Consider the following 20,353-nt stretch of genomic DNA (forward strand, 5'->3'; position numbering starts at 1 on the left):
CAGGCAGAAGTGAGGAAACAATGTGTAGAGCACACGTAAGAAAACTGTGCAACATTACACACAGTCCCATCCCCCTGCTGTTCAGGAAAGGCATAGGAATAATAGGTGGAACTCAAAGGATGCTTGTAGAAAGAGATCTAAAGGATGGGGAAGAAAAAACAAAAGCAACTTTAAAGTGAGAAGCTTAAGGAGCTCAGTTAATACAGCATACTGAACAGAAAGTTGAGATGTGCCTTGACTGCTGCCTGCAAATACTTACACAGGAATGAGCTCTGACAGCGAGCAGCTTTCCATCCTCCGTGACACAGCCAAAACACTCATGGTGCTGGGTAAAGACATTACAGAAATTTAACCCTGAATTCAGATGCCATTTCTTGTGATGGAGGGCACAGAAAGACGAAAACAGTTCACCAGGGAAGCTAGCAGACTCATTGTGGCTTTCAGAAGAAAATTCCTTTTTTTTTTTTTTTTTAGGGCCGGTGTAGGGGAAAGACAACCAAACAAAAACCCACACCACACAGCACTTCCCCTTACGAAGTCTAGAGGAAAACACACAGACTAAATACACAGGAAGCCAAACTAGATGGAGGCGCAGCTCATTCTGGTCTATAAATAAGCAAGTTATTAACTATTGCTCTAATTGTTGTTTGCTATCAATGGAAGACAGACTATTTTCCTCCTCTTCCATCAGGAACGGATTTGTGCTAACACAAATGAGTGACAAAGTCAAGGAAATGCCCCCTTCCACACCAATACAGTCACAGAGCTAAAGACAGCAACTAAAATGCTTTGGTTAAAAATTGCCTACAACTCACCTGCAAAGACAAATGCTTTGCCTCTTTAAAAGGGAGCCTAAGCAAAGTTACCAAGCCAGCTAACAATTAGTTAAACAGTCCCATACACGTTTAGGCTTTTCTGTATTGAAGGGTTTATTAGAATCTAGCACTTGGCTTTTATTTTAGTACCTTATCCTACCATGCAGTTTTGTTAAATGCATTTTAGAGCATAGAGCCTTCTATCTAAAGATACCACAAAGACCTCTGTGAAGATAGTCACGTCTCCTTTCCTTATATCAAATAAAGCCTATTTGGGAAACCAATCACCCCACAAGTCTTCCACTTAAAGAAAAAAAAATAATATTTTTTTAAAAAATCATCATCATTAAAAAAATCAGGCAGCTAGTACAAACAAGTGATTCTTTGAATGAAAGCGGGGAAAACAAAATAAACTCTTTTACATAAGCATGCGGTAATGTCCATTACTAAAGGGCACAATCATAGAGATGCAAGACCACAACATAGTCACCATTTTGAACCTTACAACTACTGTACAACATCATTACAGGATTTTGTGCAACCCTCTGAATGTACAGGGGGATGAGTATGTGTGGTTGTATGAACAACCATGAAGAACAGTTTCCAACTTACAATAACTGCTAGTAACCTAAAGAATCTTTCAGGGAAGGAAGAAAAAAATATGGAAAAACCTACCATTTCAAAATCAGTACACCCAAATATATTCTCATCCAGTACAGCACTTTCTAAATACATAATGATATATTGAACTTTTAACCTAGTCTCCTCTTTAATATAACTCAGAAACAACTAATTCTTCTACTCTGCTCTTAAATACTAGACCACATAAGGTATATTCTCAACTTCAAAATATAAGTATCAGAGAATACCACATATCCTTCAGTAGCCACACCTACACTGGTTTACCACTCTTTGAGAGACAGGCAGGCAGAATTAATTACTCCATCAGCAACATATGAAGCACCTGAGACTTACTACTACAGGCAGGCCAACTGTGGGCTTAAGCCTCCTGAAAATTAAAGTTAAGCCATTACTTTTCTCTCCTGATAGATCAAAGCCAGCAAAACAGTTGCCTTTCTAATTCTGAAACAAGTCTATTTGAACGGAGTTGTATTTTACAGCAGTGTGCAGCCCGTTTTTGTGTGTGCACAATTTGCATCCTGTTGCTTGACCACGGGCACAAGCTTTCCATGCACCCTATCATAGCTTTTCTTCCTACAGAGCAAAGCAGTGACGGATTGGCCTGTGATGATAGAAAACAGAGTTTGAGAAGGAAAGATAAAAAGGAAAAGGCAAAGAAAAGTTTGACAGCAGTGCATGTTGATGGGACAAAATTTGGGGACCAGGTTATCTGAAGTGTTTGTGACTGAACTTAGACAAAGAGGTTTTTACAGTTATAGCTGCTGGCACGTTGGCAAAAGGGCAGATGAGTCTCTTACTTGCCTGCACCTGGTTGGTGAAACATTGCAACGAGTAGACGGGAGATGACTCAGAGACCTTATGAAACATCCTCAGACCAGTCATCCGACACTACGGTGGTTCCTATTGTTCCATTAGCAAGTTGCGGCTGGTGGTAAAATAAGCTGCGCGTCTCTAAAACAGTGCAAGCATGTGGTAGGTTTTTGTTTGTTTTTAAAAGATAATTAAGTGCTTATGAAAAATGGTATGTGAGCTCAGGGAGCCAAGGCACCCTGAGTAGGCAGTAATTACAGCACCCACGTTTGCTGCTCAGGCTTCTCCACCTTGCCAAGGAATTGGCCATGGTCTTGTTTCGGTTCAAGCAGCAAAAGAGCAGTTCTCTGCACAACTGGTACTCTACAACTCCCAGCCTACAAAGCTCTTAAACAAAATAAACTTTCTTGGATGTAATTAAAAAACAAGAAGTAACCCAGGGGCTCCATATTCCACATCATGTTAACCTCACTTAATAGAAATGTATTTTAGTGTATCTCTCATCATAAAGAAGAAAGATTTTAAAGTTTGAATTGCTGCCTGAAGCCAGGTTTTTCAAACTTGGATGTCAAAAGGCAGAGTTCCTAAATGTACATTTAGCTACTCAAATAAAGGGGCTCTATCTTAACTAGCAACCGCACAGAAATTCTCCAGAAACCAAGAGAAGTTGCAGACCCACAACTTTTTCTAAAGAAAAAAAGAAATCATCACATTATGTACACGTAAGTGTCCAAATACAGGCAACTGCAGACAGCAGAGGAAAGAAGTTTTGACCACATTGGCCAGAAGTGTTAAGATGACAGAAAGGCCCAGCCAAAACTGTTCATTGCTGTACTATCATAGAACAGTTTGGGTAGGAAGGGACCTTCAAAGGTCATCTAGTCCACCCCCCTGCCATAAGCAGGGACATCTTCAACTAGATCAGGTTGCTCAGATCCCCGTCCAGCCCAGCCTTGAATGTCTGCAGGGATGGGGCATCTACCACCTCTCTGGGCAACCTGGGCCAGGGTTTCACCACACTCATCGTAAAAAAAATTTCTTCCTCATGTCTAGCTTGAATATCCCCTCTTTTAGTTTAAAACCATTACCCCTTGTCCTATCACAATAGGTCCTGATAAAAAGTCTGTCCCTATCTTTCTTACAGGCCCTCTTTAAGCACTGAAAGGCTGCAATAAGGTCTCCCCAGAGCCTTCTCTTCTCCAGGCTGAACAACCCCAACTCTCCCAGCAGAGCTGTTCCAGCCCTCTGATCATTTCTGTGGCTCCTCTGGCCCCTCTCCAATAGGTCCATGTCTTTCCTGTGCTGAGGCCTCCAGAGCTGGACACAGAACTCCAGGTGGGGTCTCACCAGAACGGAGCAGATGGGCAAAATCACCTCCCTTGACCTGCTGGCCACGCTGCTTTTGGTGCAGCCCAAGATACAATCGGGCCCTTCTAGGCTGCAAGAACTACTACTAGTAACTCAAGGAAGAAATAACAGTGTATAGAAGGAGTGGAAAACAGGGAGGAAGGATGAGATGAACAATGAGGGATTTGTTAAGTGTGTGCTTCAGAAAGGGGGCTGGAGTGTTGAGAGAGCTGGGAAGTGGGGCGCCACATCTCAGTGACAGACAGACCCGCAGGTCACCCCAAGAGCAAGATGCAGACAGCTGCACGTCTGCTGCCCCTCCTGCAAGGCAACGACTCAGCTGTTGGCTTTGCCCTACCTGTCATATGTGTAAAATTTCTTTAGCCCTCAAAAGCTGTAATTTGAAGAGTAGAGACACAATTTTCACACAGCTGAGACACATAACCGTCTGTACAATTTTACCAAGTGTGTGCCTACACCAACCCCTAATTATCTGCACTGTCATGTATAATTACTCAGTCTGAACATGTAGTAATCATAAATATGTGAATGTTAGGCACACTTTTGATACATTCAATAGCATTCTGTGTTTGTACACAAGCGACTCTCAGTATGTATAACTAAGTTCATACCCTGAAGGAGGCAAGCAAAACAAACAGAAGATTTAGTGTACATGTGATTTATCCTGGGACCTTACAGAAAACCAGAAAATTCCTCTTTAAAATACTAAATCAAATATTATCCGTTGTTTTTCTTTTAAATAATTGGACATGTTGCTTCCATGGCCTACACTAATGACAGAAATTGAAGCTCATTATTCAAGCCTGCTGTGATCAATATAGAGAAAACACGAGGACAGTCATGAGCAGGCAGTCCTAGAACACAATTTTTAAGGTCAGTAAATGTTATTGTGTGATTACCTTGAAAAATGGGCATTGTCAGAGAACTATAAATGTGTAAATGGAGGAAGGATGCAGTCATGAAATATTACTGTGTACATCTCAGCACACCTATACAGTCTTTCGTGTAGTTGAACCTCATATTTACAAAAATCTGGAACTGCTCAACATGAAACTCAGCATATAAAATATGGTTGACTTAACCCAAGCATGAAAAGGCTGACTAAATGTACAACAGCCAGATCTCATCCATCTCTTTCTCTTATTCTGGGTATCAGAAAGATTGAAGTGTTAATAGCTGTCTTATTGACTCATTACCTTTAAAATCTGCATAAAAATAGATTTCAAAAAAACCTTTTATTCAAATCAAGCACATTTGACTGCAACTACATCAAACAGAGTCCCAGTTTTATCAGAGATATGCTTCTTCATGTCAGTTAGTTGACACAACCACGCGTCTGCCTCTGTGCTAAATACATGTGCACGCAGAGAGGAGGGGGAGGGAGAGGAGGAGGGCACAAGCTCCTATGCAAACATGCTGTTATCTATTTTTTTTTTTTCAGCTGGAAAAAGCTATTAGCACAGCTCAATCAAATCTATTGAAAAGAGCGAGGGACTCACTCAACCAACCTGTTTCAACAAGCTCTTTATCCTGGGCCTTATCCCAAATGTGCTGAAGACCATGGGAGTTTCTCAGCTGACCTCAGTGGGGTTTTGATCAGACCCACTCTGCAAGTAATCTCATTTGATAGGGCTGCGTTAATTTGCTGTACTGCTGGAATAAAAAGTATTGCAGAGCACAAGAAGGACTGACAAAATCTGACCCATGGAAAGCAGCAGCAAGGCCTGAGCTTGATAAAGGCTATATAAGGATTTTGCCCTTGCTGTATGGGCATTACTGTGATCAAGGGTGAAGCATGTAAATAATCTGAGCAACAGGAAGTTTACTTCTCAACTACCAAATTAGTGATTTAACTCACTTCTTAAATTTACTGTGACAACATTGATCCTGTTCCCAATGCCCCCTCCTTTGTAAATGCTTTAGCCAGACGTAAAAATGGGCAACACCGATACTCCATCTTCACTGCCGTGCCCAGCCACATCCCAAATCACTGTGAAGAAGCCCTTTTAGCTCTGGCCTTATCTGATGGGCGAACATCAGTATGCAAGCCTTTCAGAGCGATAATGTCTGCAGCACACTGTAGATTCGCATTAAAAATGCATTGTCCAAGTTGTGATATTGTATTTTATCAATTAATTTGCTACATTCGTTGTTTCTGAGGGCTCCATAGAGCATTGATCTCCAAATCTTTTTGATTTTGCAACCCTAAGAGTAAAACATTTTTGAGTACACACCCCAAATATATGTATATGTACATGTATATCTACTTATTTATAAATTATATACTTGTACTACTGGACTGATACATTTTGTGCACTACAAAGCATACACAAAAGTAGAAATTAAGAAAGGATGAGATAAAGATGTAGTATTTTTTTTTTAATTAACACTACAAAAATATTTCCTTCCTGCACTCTAATAGATTATCTTGCACATCCCTTGGGGTACGTGCACCCCACTTTGGTGCCAAAGAGGACAACTCTATGGAGGTGCCATACAGTACTCAGATATGTTCCTTTCCCTATTACAAATGATATTTCAAAGCCTTAACCATGTACACACAGACCCTGACCTGTTCTTCAGGCAAGAATCTGGCCTGCAAGTGCTGGGCAGCACAACAGATGTTTGCTTGCTGCATCTGCTGTTTGTCACTGTGTCACACAACTGCTCAGCGCTGCTGCCTTCTGCTCAGTGCTTAGCTTTAGGAAGGCTGTCCTCAAATTTCCAGTTGCAATCAGTGAATTAAAACAAACCTCCCCTTCAATACAGTATTTATATTCTGCAAACAGAGTTGAAAATTTGTCTTCTCATCTTTGTTTTTACGGATTGAAAAATCATACAGCGCTTTCCTACGTCTTTCACTTAGTCTCCTTCTGTGTCTCCCCTCCTTTCTGTCACATTGACAACATCAGTCTTCGCATCTTTTCTTTTTCCTGTTTTTGTTGACGTAAGTCAGCCATCCATGCTTCTTCCCCTTTGCAAAAGTTTTCCCAGTCTGGCCACCAAGCTCATTTTTTTTTTTTTGCTCTTTCCTAACAACCTTTCTTTCTGTTTCCCCCCCTAAAAATCCTCAAATTAATGAATTCTGGGGCATGAAGACAAGGACATGTGTTACTGAGCTTATTCACATAGGGGAGCCAAAATCACCTAATAAGATAAAGCTTTAAAGCTTTATCACTTTATGAAAACTTAGGGAATAACACAGGTGTCTGCAATCACAGGGGATTGGGCTCAGTGTCTCAGGAGCCCCCTTTCCAGGCTCAGCTTGTCACCCACCTTTGCCTTGCTTACCGATGTTTATTGCTGGGCTGCACTAGAAGTGGAAAGCAGAAAATATGTTTTTGTTTCTTTTTTGACAGGCCTACACATTCCTGTATTTCACAAGCTATAAAAAAAAAAAGCCATGTCAAGTTTAGAGCACCACATCTATTATCATTTCCAGTCAAAGGCAGGGCCTCAACACTTGTCTTCATGCTGACTGCTTTCCCTGTAAGCCAACCCCTTATTAACATCAATTGCAAATCAAACTGTAGAGGTGAAATTCATCACTGTGCAAAGAGTCAGCAGGTATCCTACTTCAGCCCATCAAAACAGGGCTTACATTAAACTCTAAGTAGAGCTTAGGTCTTATATTAAGCCTTCATAGAAGGCTGCATTTTTTCTGAGTTACATTGCATGCAAACCATAACACTAGAAAAATGCACTTCAGCACTTAGGCACTGTGCAAATAGGATATTACAAGGAAAGAAAGAGTTCAGCAGATAGGCTAAGGGCACTATATCAGGAAACACTTGAATCTTTTTTTCAGTGCCATTTTATTCTAAGAAATTGATTGCTTTTCTGAGAAAATTGTAAGTGGTGTGATCTGATAACCTGTAATAAACACATTATGTTCTCAAAAACATACCTTGTCAAGCAGAAAATACCTTTAAAGCTTCTCAAACTACATGAGATTCCAGATGTATGTCTTTGTTACTGACACAGCAACAGGAAAACAATCTTATGAAAGACCCAGAAAACCCCACTAAAACCAGAAGCTGCTGTTCCAGTATGATCTTTCTTAATAGGATTTTATAGCAATGTAGTTCCACTGACTACTATGGAAAAATAAACAAACAAGAACCCTATTTGTGTTTAAGGGAAAACAAACCCATAAATGCTTCTTGAGAAACTCTACAACCCTCATATTATCTAACTCACTGTCTCCTCGCTGCTGAGGATTTAACCCAGAACTGCAGCTGGTCTGAGCCTGGATTAGGAGGGGAGGCACTACAGGACTCTCAAAACTGTCACATCCAAAAGGCTGAACCTGCAATGTTTTCCTGTTCTCCTTCACACAGCCATGGCACAACTATGACCATAGCACAAAATCCGTACTCTTACAGGACCACCAGTACACCACATCAACAACACACCCTGCACTTGCAAAGCCAGGCTCCACTGCAGCATGGCAAAGACACCATGCCCAGGACCAGGTAGGAGCTCTACCAGGGGAATGAGAGCACTCAAGTCTCTGCATGGAGATGTATCCATCAAGGACCACTCTTCTTCATACTCCCTGCACATCACCATGTTGTGGTACAGAATCATACATAAGCCCAGTTTATTTCTCTAAGAGCAAGGAAGGAGGATTGCTATGGAAAGGTGGGATACATCCTATCCTGGCCAGGTGGTGCTTCTCTTCTGGCAGAGAGGAGGAAAAATCCACTGCTCTTTTAATCACTTCACCTCAAATTAAAGTCCTCCTCCATCAAAGTTTGAATTTACACGAGAAGACTGGCATATCACTGTAGAGATTCAGATCTGTGCCTGGCTTCCAGTCGGTGAAGGCAACATCTGCCTCTATGGTGGGTCTTGGGGATTTCACTACCACAATTCCCCACCATCCCTTCCACAAAAGGACTCTGCTGCCAAACAGCACCAGCGCAGGCTCTGTTTGTAGAAGGAGAAATGCCCATGGTGCTGCTCCAGAGGATAGACAAGCAGGCTGTTTCATCTGGGCTGCTAGCACTCTGCAGTGGTTACTGCTTACAGAATTACTTCCCCTCAGTTAATTGATTATGTTGTCTGCAAGCAGGAGAATCTCACTGATCTTAAAATAAGGGTTACCTGCATGTAAACTATGAGAACAGAGCAGAATACAATAGGAGGATGTTGAGCGTTTAATTTCAGCAGATCTTGTCCTTCACATAAAATTTGCACTGATTAAATTCATCACAGACAACATAGCATGGACACTATTTTATTAATTCAGTACAAAGGACATTAAACTTCCAGATAAACCCGTGCAGGTGTGTGTGCACACCTGCAGGAACATAAAGCTTCTATTAACTACTTTCCCTGTTTATATAATCCCCAGCTTGTGTGCTAAAACAAAAAAGAAAGAGCAAAACACAACAAATATTACTGTACTCTTTGACTGCCAATGCACAAACGTGACTACAGGCAAAGAAAATCAGAAGTTGTGTCCCACTGCCACCCCTCTCAGGCAGGCGTGGTGGCAGGAGGACAATTTCTTTCCAGAAAGCACAGGACAGCAGTGAGAGCTGACAGCTGCCTTTGTCCTTTCCGTGTACATCCAGAGGGGAGCATGATCTATAGGTAAAAATGCGTACGTATGTGGGAGTGAGTTGCAGGTGGTGGCTGGTGTGAGTGCTCACCTCAATCAATCAGTGGAAAGTACACACAAAAAGAGGCCTCAAATCAAAAAATCCCCTCACCTTACCTCCCGCATGCCTCATAGTTTCTCCCATAACACAGCTTCAGTATTTCCTCCTGCTCCATTTGTACATATTCCTCGTCTCTGTGCCAAGCGCTGCCCAAGCCCATCAGATGAATAAGACCTTTATAAAGCTCACAGGTGCTGTTGTGGATTGCTGTTCATGTAATAAATATGGCAGTAAGCCAGGAAAGCCAAATGAGTATATATGCCTTTAACGGGTTTAGGAAGGATGAAAGGGTGTGGGAGAAGGAGGGGGTCATATAAGTTTTAACACTACAACATTGTTTTCATGGATATTTTTGTTTAAAAGAAAACAAACAAACAAACAAACAAAATGAAACAACAACTACACTGATGTCTATGTACAACAGGGCAAATGAAAATAAGGCATGTTTCTGGATTTATTCAGCATGTGATATGCTAGGTGAGAGTTGACACTATGCATGCAATGAAAGAAATGCACAAAAGGATTAATCGCACAAGCAATTGCAAACCAGAGCTCCCACAGCTGGATGAGAGCAAAGATTAAATTGAGCTGTAGCAAAAATATGTTAAATCAATATTATCCACAGACAGCAAGAGCAAATCTTTATTTGGAGACAGTTTAAACAACTCTCCTCCCTCTCTTCCCCCACTCCATCCCCCCCATATATATACTGTTTCTGAAAGGTCTCTCAGTACTGTGAGGTATGGCTGGAAGTCTACCAGCAGCTCCTACACAGGGACAGGTGAGCAGGATTCATGCCAAGCCGGCAGTCACGCTACAGTACAGAGGGACTGACACTGCTGTGAGTTGCGAGAGCCAGCGAGGACACAGGCAAGGCGCTAATGGGACCTTTGAGGGTCTGTGGTGGCTCCTCTGGGCACCCGCATGCATGAGGAACCACAACATCCACCAGCAAACCTTGGACCACAGCGTCCCCCTTTTCCCATCATGGTTCCAGACCACCTCTTCTAGGTACCTGCCCCAGTCTGCTGGGGCACACAACTGTTAATCATTCAGCATGGGGGCCCTCATGGTAAAACAAGCTACACAAAGCAGCAGGAGATAGGTGAAGAAATGTGAGAAGAACCTACATGTTATCTAACAATACAGGATAATATCAGCCATCTAACACTGCAGACTGTGTTTTCAAAAACAGCCCAGGATGGGCACAAAGTTTAGATGAATGTTTTGTATTCTTCCTTGAAATCCAAGTCACTTATGGAGGAGACCACACATGCATCAAACTTGCTAGGAACTCAGCTTGGTTGTACGATGCAGGGCAGGAAAGGCACAGACAAGCCAAGTCAGCTTTCAGACAGTGACAAGTCATTAACTGCTATCACAACTTTCCCCTTTTTCTGTAATCACCATCTGCAGAACAATTGAAATAAGGTTCCTGGAATTTATAATAGATGCTTTGCTTTGTTATCAATATGCAGGAAACACTGCAGCTACACTGGTGAGGAGAGATAGTTTCATAGTACTCATTTTTCACACAAGCACAATATCATTTATACAAGCTAGCACACTGCCAAGAAAGCCTGTAATTTTTGGTCCACTCTTGGCTCTGATGTGGACTTGTGCACCAGTGGCAAATCATTTCTCTGTTTTCAAGCTCTCTCACCTTTAGATGGGAAAAACAACCCTCTTGAAAGAATTATAGGTTTGCTTATTGAACAGTTGAAGTCTTAAAGCAAAAGATGCCACAGAAACCAGTATAAGAAGTACAACCATGTGCTAAAGTTGTGTTAGAGTAACTCCTCTTCCATAAAGGACAGCCACTTCTCTCTTCTTTTTTACTGACCATAATTTCAAACCTAAACACTGCTAAGTAGTTGATTTAGTTTTTAGGATCCATAACTTGAAACTGTGGAAGAAATTGGTCAAGCCTCTTCTATGGTTCCTCCATAGATATTCCTCTTAAGCTCTTGACATTTGTCTTAAGTATCCATTTATCAAGCATTATTTCAATGTAGTCTTCTGGTTGGATAAGACAAACTGCAAGCCAGAATCAAACCCAGCCAAAGCCTACCCAAAATATAGCCTAGATAGAATAGCATACTTGATTTTGGACCTGTTACAAGGTGGTTTCTTTCTGATGGTGGAGTTTTCTTGGAAGGGGAGAAAGGGCAGGCAAGGAAGGAGGTTAATAAAGGTATTTTTAAATGTACAAGGTTACCAGTTTCAGGTCAACACTGAAGCCGGCAAGTCCAGGTGATGCACATCTGAGCTAATAGAAGGAGCTTTCCACATGGCAGTGGTGCCCTAGCTTTTGAAAGCAAAAGCTTGTGGGGGCTGGATTAGCTTGGCTGGCAAAATAAAAATACACTGAGACTCTGATTTACCTTTTGGGAAACAGAATTAACTTCAATACACCTCTCCTCATTTGTCAGTGCTTACTCGCAAGCAGTATCCCCCCTCCACCCCAAGAGTTCCCTTCCAAGTTGTGCTTCTAGGAAGGCTTCACTAAGGAATGCGGAGGGTACAGATGGATTGCTTCCATGTTTATTCTTTTATTAGGAATTTGTCTCAGTGAGCACCTCTATCATAACACAGTCTGATTTATGCTTACCTTGCAGCAGGGAAGACAAATGCACTAAACTTTCCACAGAACAAGATGACCTCATACTTATAATTTTTTTTGTAAAAATTTTTGTAAGGGACATGACTTTGCCCTTAACAGCAAGCTGCAACCCAGAACCCGTGTCAGTCTAAATGACTCAATGCATTACAATCCACTGACAAATTCTTATTTCAGAGCTCTTAATTTCAAGAACCACCTTTATCGTTTACATATTTCTTGGGGGAAAGCCAGTCACATCCTTTGGAGCATGGGCATTCTTCATTCCAGCAGGACCAAGGTAGCGACTACACTTCATTAAGAGGTGGGATAGAAAGAGAATGCAAAGACTTTTCATTTACCTTCATGTGAGCACCAAGCAGAGGCTTCTGCACTTTCTTGGCAGCAACTGAATTTCAGAGGAGAAATAGATGATGGAGAGGAACCTATACAAGGCTGGTCAGTCTAAGTTTTATGGAGGGGTCCCAGAGCCACTTTGGAAAAAAAGAGCCTTGTAGCTATTCGTCTCACAGTTAAAGACTGCAATGGAAATTCTAGATCAGCTCCACTGACTGAGGGAATGAATTCTTCCCTACAGTCCTCAGCGCTACGTGCAGAGATAAAGGTTTGCCCCTTGATGCTTAGCAGAAGCCTGACTTTCGAGTCAAAATAGTACTGTGTCATCTGGCTGTCTGGGCTACACTGTACATGTGGCGTCTGCTTGATCTTCTCAGACTGAAGAAATGCTGGAGATAAAGTACGTGCAAATAAAAATAGTTTGAAAAAGAATGCTGGTGATAACGCCCAGCAGTACCTTGTTGCTTCATTCTTCCAAAGGTTCTGAAAGAGCTGCTCGTGCCTCATGGCAAAACAGGCAGCACTTTCTGCTTACAAAAAATAACTGACACTCCAAATTTCCTCCTCCCTAATGCTATTGGGGAAAATATTGGCATATAAACAGTATTCACATGTCCAAGAGGCTTTTTGATTGGTAACAGACACTGATCCAAAGGACCCCAACAGCCTTCGTGCTCCCTTGGTAGCCCAGTGACTGAAGCAAAGGGTCAAAATGGGCAAAACAACTATCATGACTATCTGTAGGAAAGATGACTGTAAAGTCTCAGGGCTCAGATTTCAGATGGGAAAATGAGAAGTACCTGACCCACAAAACCCTCAAGCAGTCCAATTTCTATTTTAAAGAGTGAAGGGGAATGCAAGCTGTGTAGAGACACCTGAAAACAGAAAAGAGGTGCAGTCAAACCCACCTTTCAAGAAAAACAAGAGCTGTGTTGCATCATGTGCAAAATAATGCCTTGCCTGTATAGCCTCCAACACTGTGAAGCAGTAGAAAGGGGAAAAAAACAAAAATCCAGCTACCCCAGTGGAGAAAAATATTGAATTATTCTTTTTAAAGTCTCCAAACACCGAAAGAGCTCAGGTAGGTCAACAGCAATAAAAATAAATATATGAGAGAGGGAGAATCATATGAACCTCTCTGATGACGTGCTTTTCTAAAAATAACCATGGGCACTTATTTTGCCCCCGAACCCAACGAGCTGAATAAAATTGTGTTACAGATGCACAGTCACATTGCAAGATAATACGGGATGTGAGCCAGATTCTCACCTCACGTAAATCAGCACAGCACCATTGGAGTCACTGCAGTTATTTTGAACAGCCCCAGTGGAGGATCTAGCCACACATTTTTGTGTGATGTACAGAGCTCACAAACAGCGTGACCAGCTTTATTAAAGTTCATATTTTTCCAATTGCAAGTGTCTCACATGCTTCATTATTCAAATTTTATATAAAAAAAAACAAAACAAAACATTAAGATCTCAAGGTACCCTGAGGATCAAACATATCTTAAAGGAACACAGTTAGAAGCAAAGCAATGGGTATTTAAATTTGAGGGGTGTTTGTTTTTTCCCTCCTTGTCCTATTTAATGGGTCAGGAGAGCTAGCAGGTTAAGAAGAGGGTTATGAAGAGGCCCACTGAAACTGTCCTCACTCTTTCTTCCTGGTTAGATCAGAGGGAATCTGGTTTGTTTATTTTTTCCTGTTCTAACATAGGTCAAAGTACTAAGAAGACTGAGAACCGCCGATCTCTTGCTTACAATCTTTGGGCTCACACATATGACAAGACTGGGCAGAAAAGGTTAAGTTCAAAGCAGCTGGGACCTCTAGGGATACTTTGAAGTACTTTAGCATAATCGAAATTCATAAGGACCCCTTTAATGTCTAAGTAAACTAACAAATGCTTTTGGAACAGTCTAGCATCCCCTAAGGGAAAAGAGCTGTGCAGCAATAATCACTGAATTACCCAAATAGTCTAAAAAATAGCCTGATAAAAAAATCCTATTAGAGCTGCTCTTTTCCTTCGGTAAAGGTAATTGCATTTTTTGCTTTCTAAAAACAGCAGCCACCATCTTCCTCCCAAAGAGAGTTTGTCTTCAAAGAGAAGTGCCATTCCTGATAACTGGTGACAGACCATCACAAGGAAGTTAACCGTTCAGGGCTGGGCTGTGTTCCTGCCGCCAGACAGGGACGATGCCGTGCCACCCTGGTCCAGCCAGCGGAGAACTAGGAAGAACTAAAACTCCTCATGCAGAGTATATGACCAACATGCTGCATCCTAGCTTTGGGCAAAAATACGCTTCAAAAAGGGTTGGATAAGCACTTACTTTTAAAGATGAGCTCCTGCAGAGCTCTATTGCTGTGTGCTTTGTACATATACACTTCCAGAAGCAACAGAGGGAAGTTTGTTGTATCTCCATAAGAGAAACAACAGAATATTCTTATGACCAAATGACACACTGCAGTTGGGAATGATGCTTCCTCCCCAAAACAAATACCTCTTCTGTTGTCAGTAGTTACTCAGAGTTGCTAGAAACACATAGGGCCAGTTCCCACTAACTTCAAATTGTGTTTCTTGAAAAAAGGTATTACTTTGGGTAACAAGTTGAAATTAGAGTATCTTATGCTACCATAGGAATGTGATTCTACATCCTTACTTCCATGCCACTTCAGAAGGGATCTACTGACCTGACAATGAGTGGTCACGAAGGAAAATTCCTTCTCTTCTTATGTACAAGCAGACACACTTGTTTGGTTTTGGGTTTTCGGTTGTTTGGTTGCTTAGTTTGGGTTGTTTTATTTTGTTGGGTTTGTTGTTTTTGGTTTTTGTTTTTTTTTTTCCAGTTTATTCTACAGCAGTGTTACTTCATTTAGGACAAGGCAAAGAAGTCATACATCACATGATGTTTCTAGGAGATGAGCATGACATTTTCTCTCTGCCTCTCTCTTGTTTAATGCAGTATTTACCCAAACTGGATGGATGGATGTCAGTACAGCAGGCAAAGCCTGCATCCAGGACACTGGCCAAAACTAATAGGTGATCATGAATACAGCAGTATCAGCAGACCTCCGCTTTAGTCCATAGGATCTGCAGAACAGGAAGGTCTCTCTGCTTCCTTCCTTGCACAGACACGGGGGGAGCTGAGGGAGTGGGGGTGTTGGTCGACAGCAGCTGAACATGAGCCAGCAGTGTGCCCAGCTGGTCAAGAAGGCCATCAGCATCCTGGCTTGTATCAAAAATAGTGTGGCCAGCAGGACTAGAGCAGTGACCATCTCACTGTATTTGGCACTGGTGAGGCCCCAACTCAAATCCTGTGTTCAGTTTTGGGCCCCTCACTACAAGACAGACACTGAGGTGCTGGAGAGAGTTCAGAGAAGGGAAACAAATCCGCTGAGGGGCCTGGAGCACAAGTCTGACGAGAAGCAGCTGAGGGAACAGGGACTGTCTAGGCTGGAGAAGAGGAGGCTGAGGGGACACTGTATCGCTGTCTACAGCTACCTGAAAGGAGGTTGTAGCATGGAGGGTGTTGGTCTCTTCTGCCCAGTAGCTAGTGATAGGATGAGAGGAAATGGCCTCAAGTTGCCCCAGGGGAGGTTTAGATTGTGTATTATGAAATCTTTCTTCCCAGAAAGGGGCTGTCAAGCACTGGAACAGGCTGCCCTGGAAAGTGGTGGAGTCACCATCATGGGAAGTGTTTAAAAGTTGTGTAGATGAGCTTCTTAGGGATGTACGTGGTTTAGCGGTGACAATGTTAGGTTAACAGTTGAACTTGATGATCGTGGCAGTCTCTTCCAATCAAAGTGATTCTATGATTACTTCCAGGTGGAGATGAAGATCAGCTCTGGGAGACAGACCCATCAGTAGGGTCTCTCATCTGGCCACCTGAGACATGGGACCTTGAAGAGGAGGAAAATACAACAACCAGATCGCCTGTGACCAGATCATTGCAAAATGGTAACTAGTGGATAAAAGCAATACACTGATCTGCTATGTAGTGGAGCCCAGTAGTGGTGCAGGAAAAGCACGTTATGGAGCAGAGCCTTGAGGTGTGAGTGAAACAGAGACACAGAAGTTTTTCTACTCTTCTCCCTCAGGTAACTCCAAGGCTTTCACTCTTTCAGCTGAAAGCAGAAGGGGCTGATAATAATGACCTGGATCAGGTTCCCTCTTAACGTGGCCTCTAGAGAAGTATCATTTTTTAACATCAATGACCAAAGCTGCTGTGGAACTAATTGCAACACTATGTCCAATATTTCATCAAATACAGTAAATGTATCCATATGCTGTTAATAAAAGTCAAAAGTACTCAACAATTAGTACTCAAGGAAGTTAATAGCTGGGTGGGGGTTTTTAGTATTACTTTAGCTGGAGGTAGGGTCCTGGTAAATTCAAGGAGTGGCTTGTAACTAAATAAATGATCTGAAGAAGGAGGATCTTTGATTTAGCCAGAGGCAGTAGCTATATCAGAAGGACTTCTAAGTGTGCCGGGCTGGCGTGCTTGTACATAGCAGTCCCCACTGTGCACAAACTGTTCAGAGCAGGGAGCACAAACCCTGCCAGATATCCCATCCATCCCATGGCCTCGCGTGGAGCAGCAATGTCATGTATCCACAATGGTTGTGCAACTCACACACAGTACCAGTGCTGGAATGACGCCCAGACTCAGCCCTGGTCATTCATAAATATGGACAGAACCCAAGACCTTGATTATAAACACTCTTACGCACAGTTATGCAAGTGACTGAATAATTCAGGCTTTCTTCCCAGATACGGCGTAACACTGAGCTATGTAAGAACACAACTCCACTCTGGCACAGTCTCATGTCTCTGTATATCAGCCCTTCTATCCAGCACAGCTTGTGAACTGGGGAAGAGCAAAGTTTACAGAAAAGCTTACAGGAATGTGACCTCTCACGGCAGCACCCTCTCCCTCCTGGGCATCTCCCCCTCTCCTGCCCAGCTCCCGTCGTGTGTTTTGCACTTTGCCCCAATGCCAACATACAAAGAAAAGAGAAAATGTACTGACCGCCTGTTGGGTGGCACACACTCCATGGCTGGCAGTGTTATGCCATCAAAACTGTGGGATTTTGAACTCCAGGGAGAGCACAAGCAGTAGCATGCCCATAGCCAGGTACAGCTGTACAGGAGGTGAGAGGATCACTGTGGGAAAGCAAACCCTAATCCCACAGTCTCCATCACGACCCATCTAATCCATTTCAGTATCACTTAAGTGCTTCATGGGGTTGCTATAAGAATCAAGAAGCTAAAAGTTAGAGAAGGGTTTAAATTTAGCAAAATGTTACCATCTTTAGTAAGGCAGAAAATACTACCAGCATGCCCCAAAGTTACCTAACACCCTCTACCGAAACAGCATTTTCTCAGGGACTTGTTCATGCACCTTGGTATTGACTGACTTTCTTCCTTCATCCTCCTATTTTTCCCTTGACTACACCATCTTCGAAATCCATTTCCTTCACTTGTAGTGTGCCACGATGCTATGCATTACAGACAGGTACCTCACTCCAGGAAAGCTCCCACTGACTCCAGTGAGAGGTGTCCTGGCCAGAGCAGCCTCACCCTGACCTGCATCAGGACCCAGCTCCAATTTCCTCCCTCACAGCAATTCAAGGGGCTGGCTGATTTAACACCTCAAGAGCCATGTGTCAAAATGCTCTGGCCATACTTTCCCTGCTATACATGTGTGTATGTTTTCAATCTGCATACAAGTAACAAAGCAAGTTAACATGAACTGCTCATGGCTTTGCAAAGTGACTTTCCAGTTCCTTTCAAATTTGGCCATTTCAGAGTATTTTTTGAGAAGTAATCTAGTGGAGTGCCTCAAGGGTGAGTACTGGGGCCAGTATTATTCAATATATTCATCAATTATTTGGATGAGGGAATAGAGTGCACTATCAGCAAGCTCACTGATGACACCAAGCTGGAAGGAGTGGCTGACACGCCAGAAGGCTGTGCTGCTATCCAGCGAGACCTGGACAGGCTGGAGAGTTGGGCGGGGAAAAATTTAATGAAATATAACAAGGGCAAGTGTAAAGTCTTGCATCTGGGCAGGAACAACCCCAGGATCCATTATAAATTGGGGAATGACCTATTAGAGAGCAGCGTAGGGGAAAGGGACCTGGGGGTCCTGGTGGACAGCAGGATGACCATGAGCCAGCACTGTGCCCTTGTGGCCAAGAAGGCCAATGGCATCCTGGGGTGTATTACAAGGGGAGTGGTTAGTAGGTTGAGAGAGGTTCTTCTTCCCTTCTACTCTGCTCTGGTGAGACCACATCTGGAATATTGTGTCCAGTTCTGGGCCCCTCAGTTCCAGAAGGACAGGGAACTGCTGGAGAGGGTCCAGCGCAGGGCAACAAAGATGATAAAGGGAGTGGAGCATCTCCCTTATGAGGAAAGGCTGAGGGAGCTGGGTCTCTTTAGTTTGGAGGAGACTGAGGGGTGACCTTATTAATGTTTACAAATATACAAAGGGTGAGTGTCATGAGGATGGAGCCAGGCTCTTCTCGGTGACAACCAATGGTAGGACAAGGGATAATGGGTTCAAATTGGAACACAAGAGATTCCACTTAAATTTGAGAAGAAACTTCTTCTCAGTGAGGGTAACAGAACACTGGAACAGGCTGCCCAGGGGGGTTGTGGAGTCTCCTTCTCTGGAGACCCACCCAGACACCTTCCTGTGTAACCTCATCTAGATGTTCCTGCTCCGGCAGGGGGATTGGACTAGATGATCTTTCTAGGTCCCTTCCAATCCCTAACATTCTGTGATTATCTACACGCATCATATCAGAAGAACAGACAACAGCTTTTTGCATGTTTAGTTATTTGATCCCTGCAGCAACACACTCCTGACACCGTTTTATAGCCCTCTGTGGACTTTTCTAGCAATATTTCTTCATCCTCTCCAACAGGCAGTAGATTTGGAGCACGCCTCTCATATGGGTTTAAGCGTGCTTCCAGTCTTTACAGCCAACTCACAGCTGCACAATATTAAACACAAAAGTAAACTATAATTCCCTATCACATTATATGAAAGGGCAGAATACAGCTAGCTATTTAAGCCTCTGCATAATAATTTAACCTAGAACAGAGAGGAAGTGCATGCTTTGAAAGCTATTTTTCTATAAAATGTTTGACTAAATCTTCTGTTCTAGGTGAGTATCTCATACAAATAATGCTAAGCAGCAGAAATAATTCTTTCCACACTCATTCATTACACAAATTCTGATATAAATCCACATTAGAAATCAACCTGAAAAGACCTCAGACAAGTACTTAAAAATGCTCATATGTTTCCACAGATATCCCCAATATTAAAAAAATATACTTGTTGCCTTGCTATAAATTTGGCCCATGTTTGGTAGTTTTGCTTTGATGTTGTACTATGTTTAGCAATTTGATTTTGTGCTCGATGGCTAACCGCAGCAAGGAGCAAACATAAACACAAAAAGGCCAGAGCATTGCAATTACTTAATTTTACCATAAGACATCTACACTCTCATGCAAAAAGGAAAGGCCTCCACCTTAAAGTAATTTATTTTTCTGCAGCTACGGGACATTTTGTGACAGCAAGGAAGACATTCCTACAACTACTTCTTCCAGGCCTTTGTGCACACTGCAAAAATCTGCCAGTGCCTAGAGTGACTGTTCTCTGGCTCACCTTTTATACATGCACTTTGAAAACATTACATACAAAGTAGGAAAGACTGAGGGCTTTTCAAAACAAACAGAAAAATCATATTAAGAAGGTGCTTCAATTCTTTACTTCAGTGTGAATAAAAGCATGACGTGTTGTCCATCTTCCTCAAAAGGCAACCATCTCCCTACTAAACACAAAACATACTTTAAGGATCTGAACTTGATTGCTTACTGTACATCTGAAAGAGACTATGAACTAAACCGGACTCTAACATATTCAAGATTATTATGCCAGCAACCACCTTTTCATCTTGTGTTCAGCATTCAGTACTGCAGGGCCAGGTTTCCATGCCTCACACCAGCCTCTATGGAAGTATGTGTGTGTCTCGTAATAAATCATCATGGGATTATTTTTGCTTGACTTTGTAGGGAGTTCTGG

At 42.5% G+C, this 20,353-nt stretch overlaps 1 protein-coding gene across 10 annotated transcripts in view; it reads right to left on the reverse strand.

Annotated features, from left to right (window-relative positions):
* The window catches only part of TBXAS1 (thromboxane A synthase 1), a 249,428-nt gene that overhangs the window by 196,167 nt on the left and 32,908 nt on the right, over window positions 1-20,353 (reverse strand). The window contains exon 1 of one of the 10 annotated variants that reach the window (XM_065037830.1): window positions 260-1,541. The exons of the other annotated variants lie outside the window; for them this stretch is intronic. Within the exon in view, the coding sequence (XP_064893902.1) occupies window positions 260-339 (80 nt within the window). The 5' untranslated portion in view covers window positions 340-1,541. Of the gene's footprint in view, window positions 1-259; window positions 1,542-20,353 lie in introns of those variants that run through there. 10 annotated transcript variants of the gene reach the window in all.

The sequence above is a fragment of the Columba livia genome, chromosome 1 (assembly GCF_036013475.1).
Source record: "Columba livia isolate bColLiv1 breed racing homer chromosome 1, bColLiv1.pat.W.v2, whole genome shotgun sequence".
Classification (NCBI taxonomy): Eukaryota; Metazoa; Chordata; class Aves; order Columbiformes; family Columbidae; genus Columba; species Columba livia.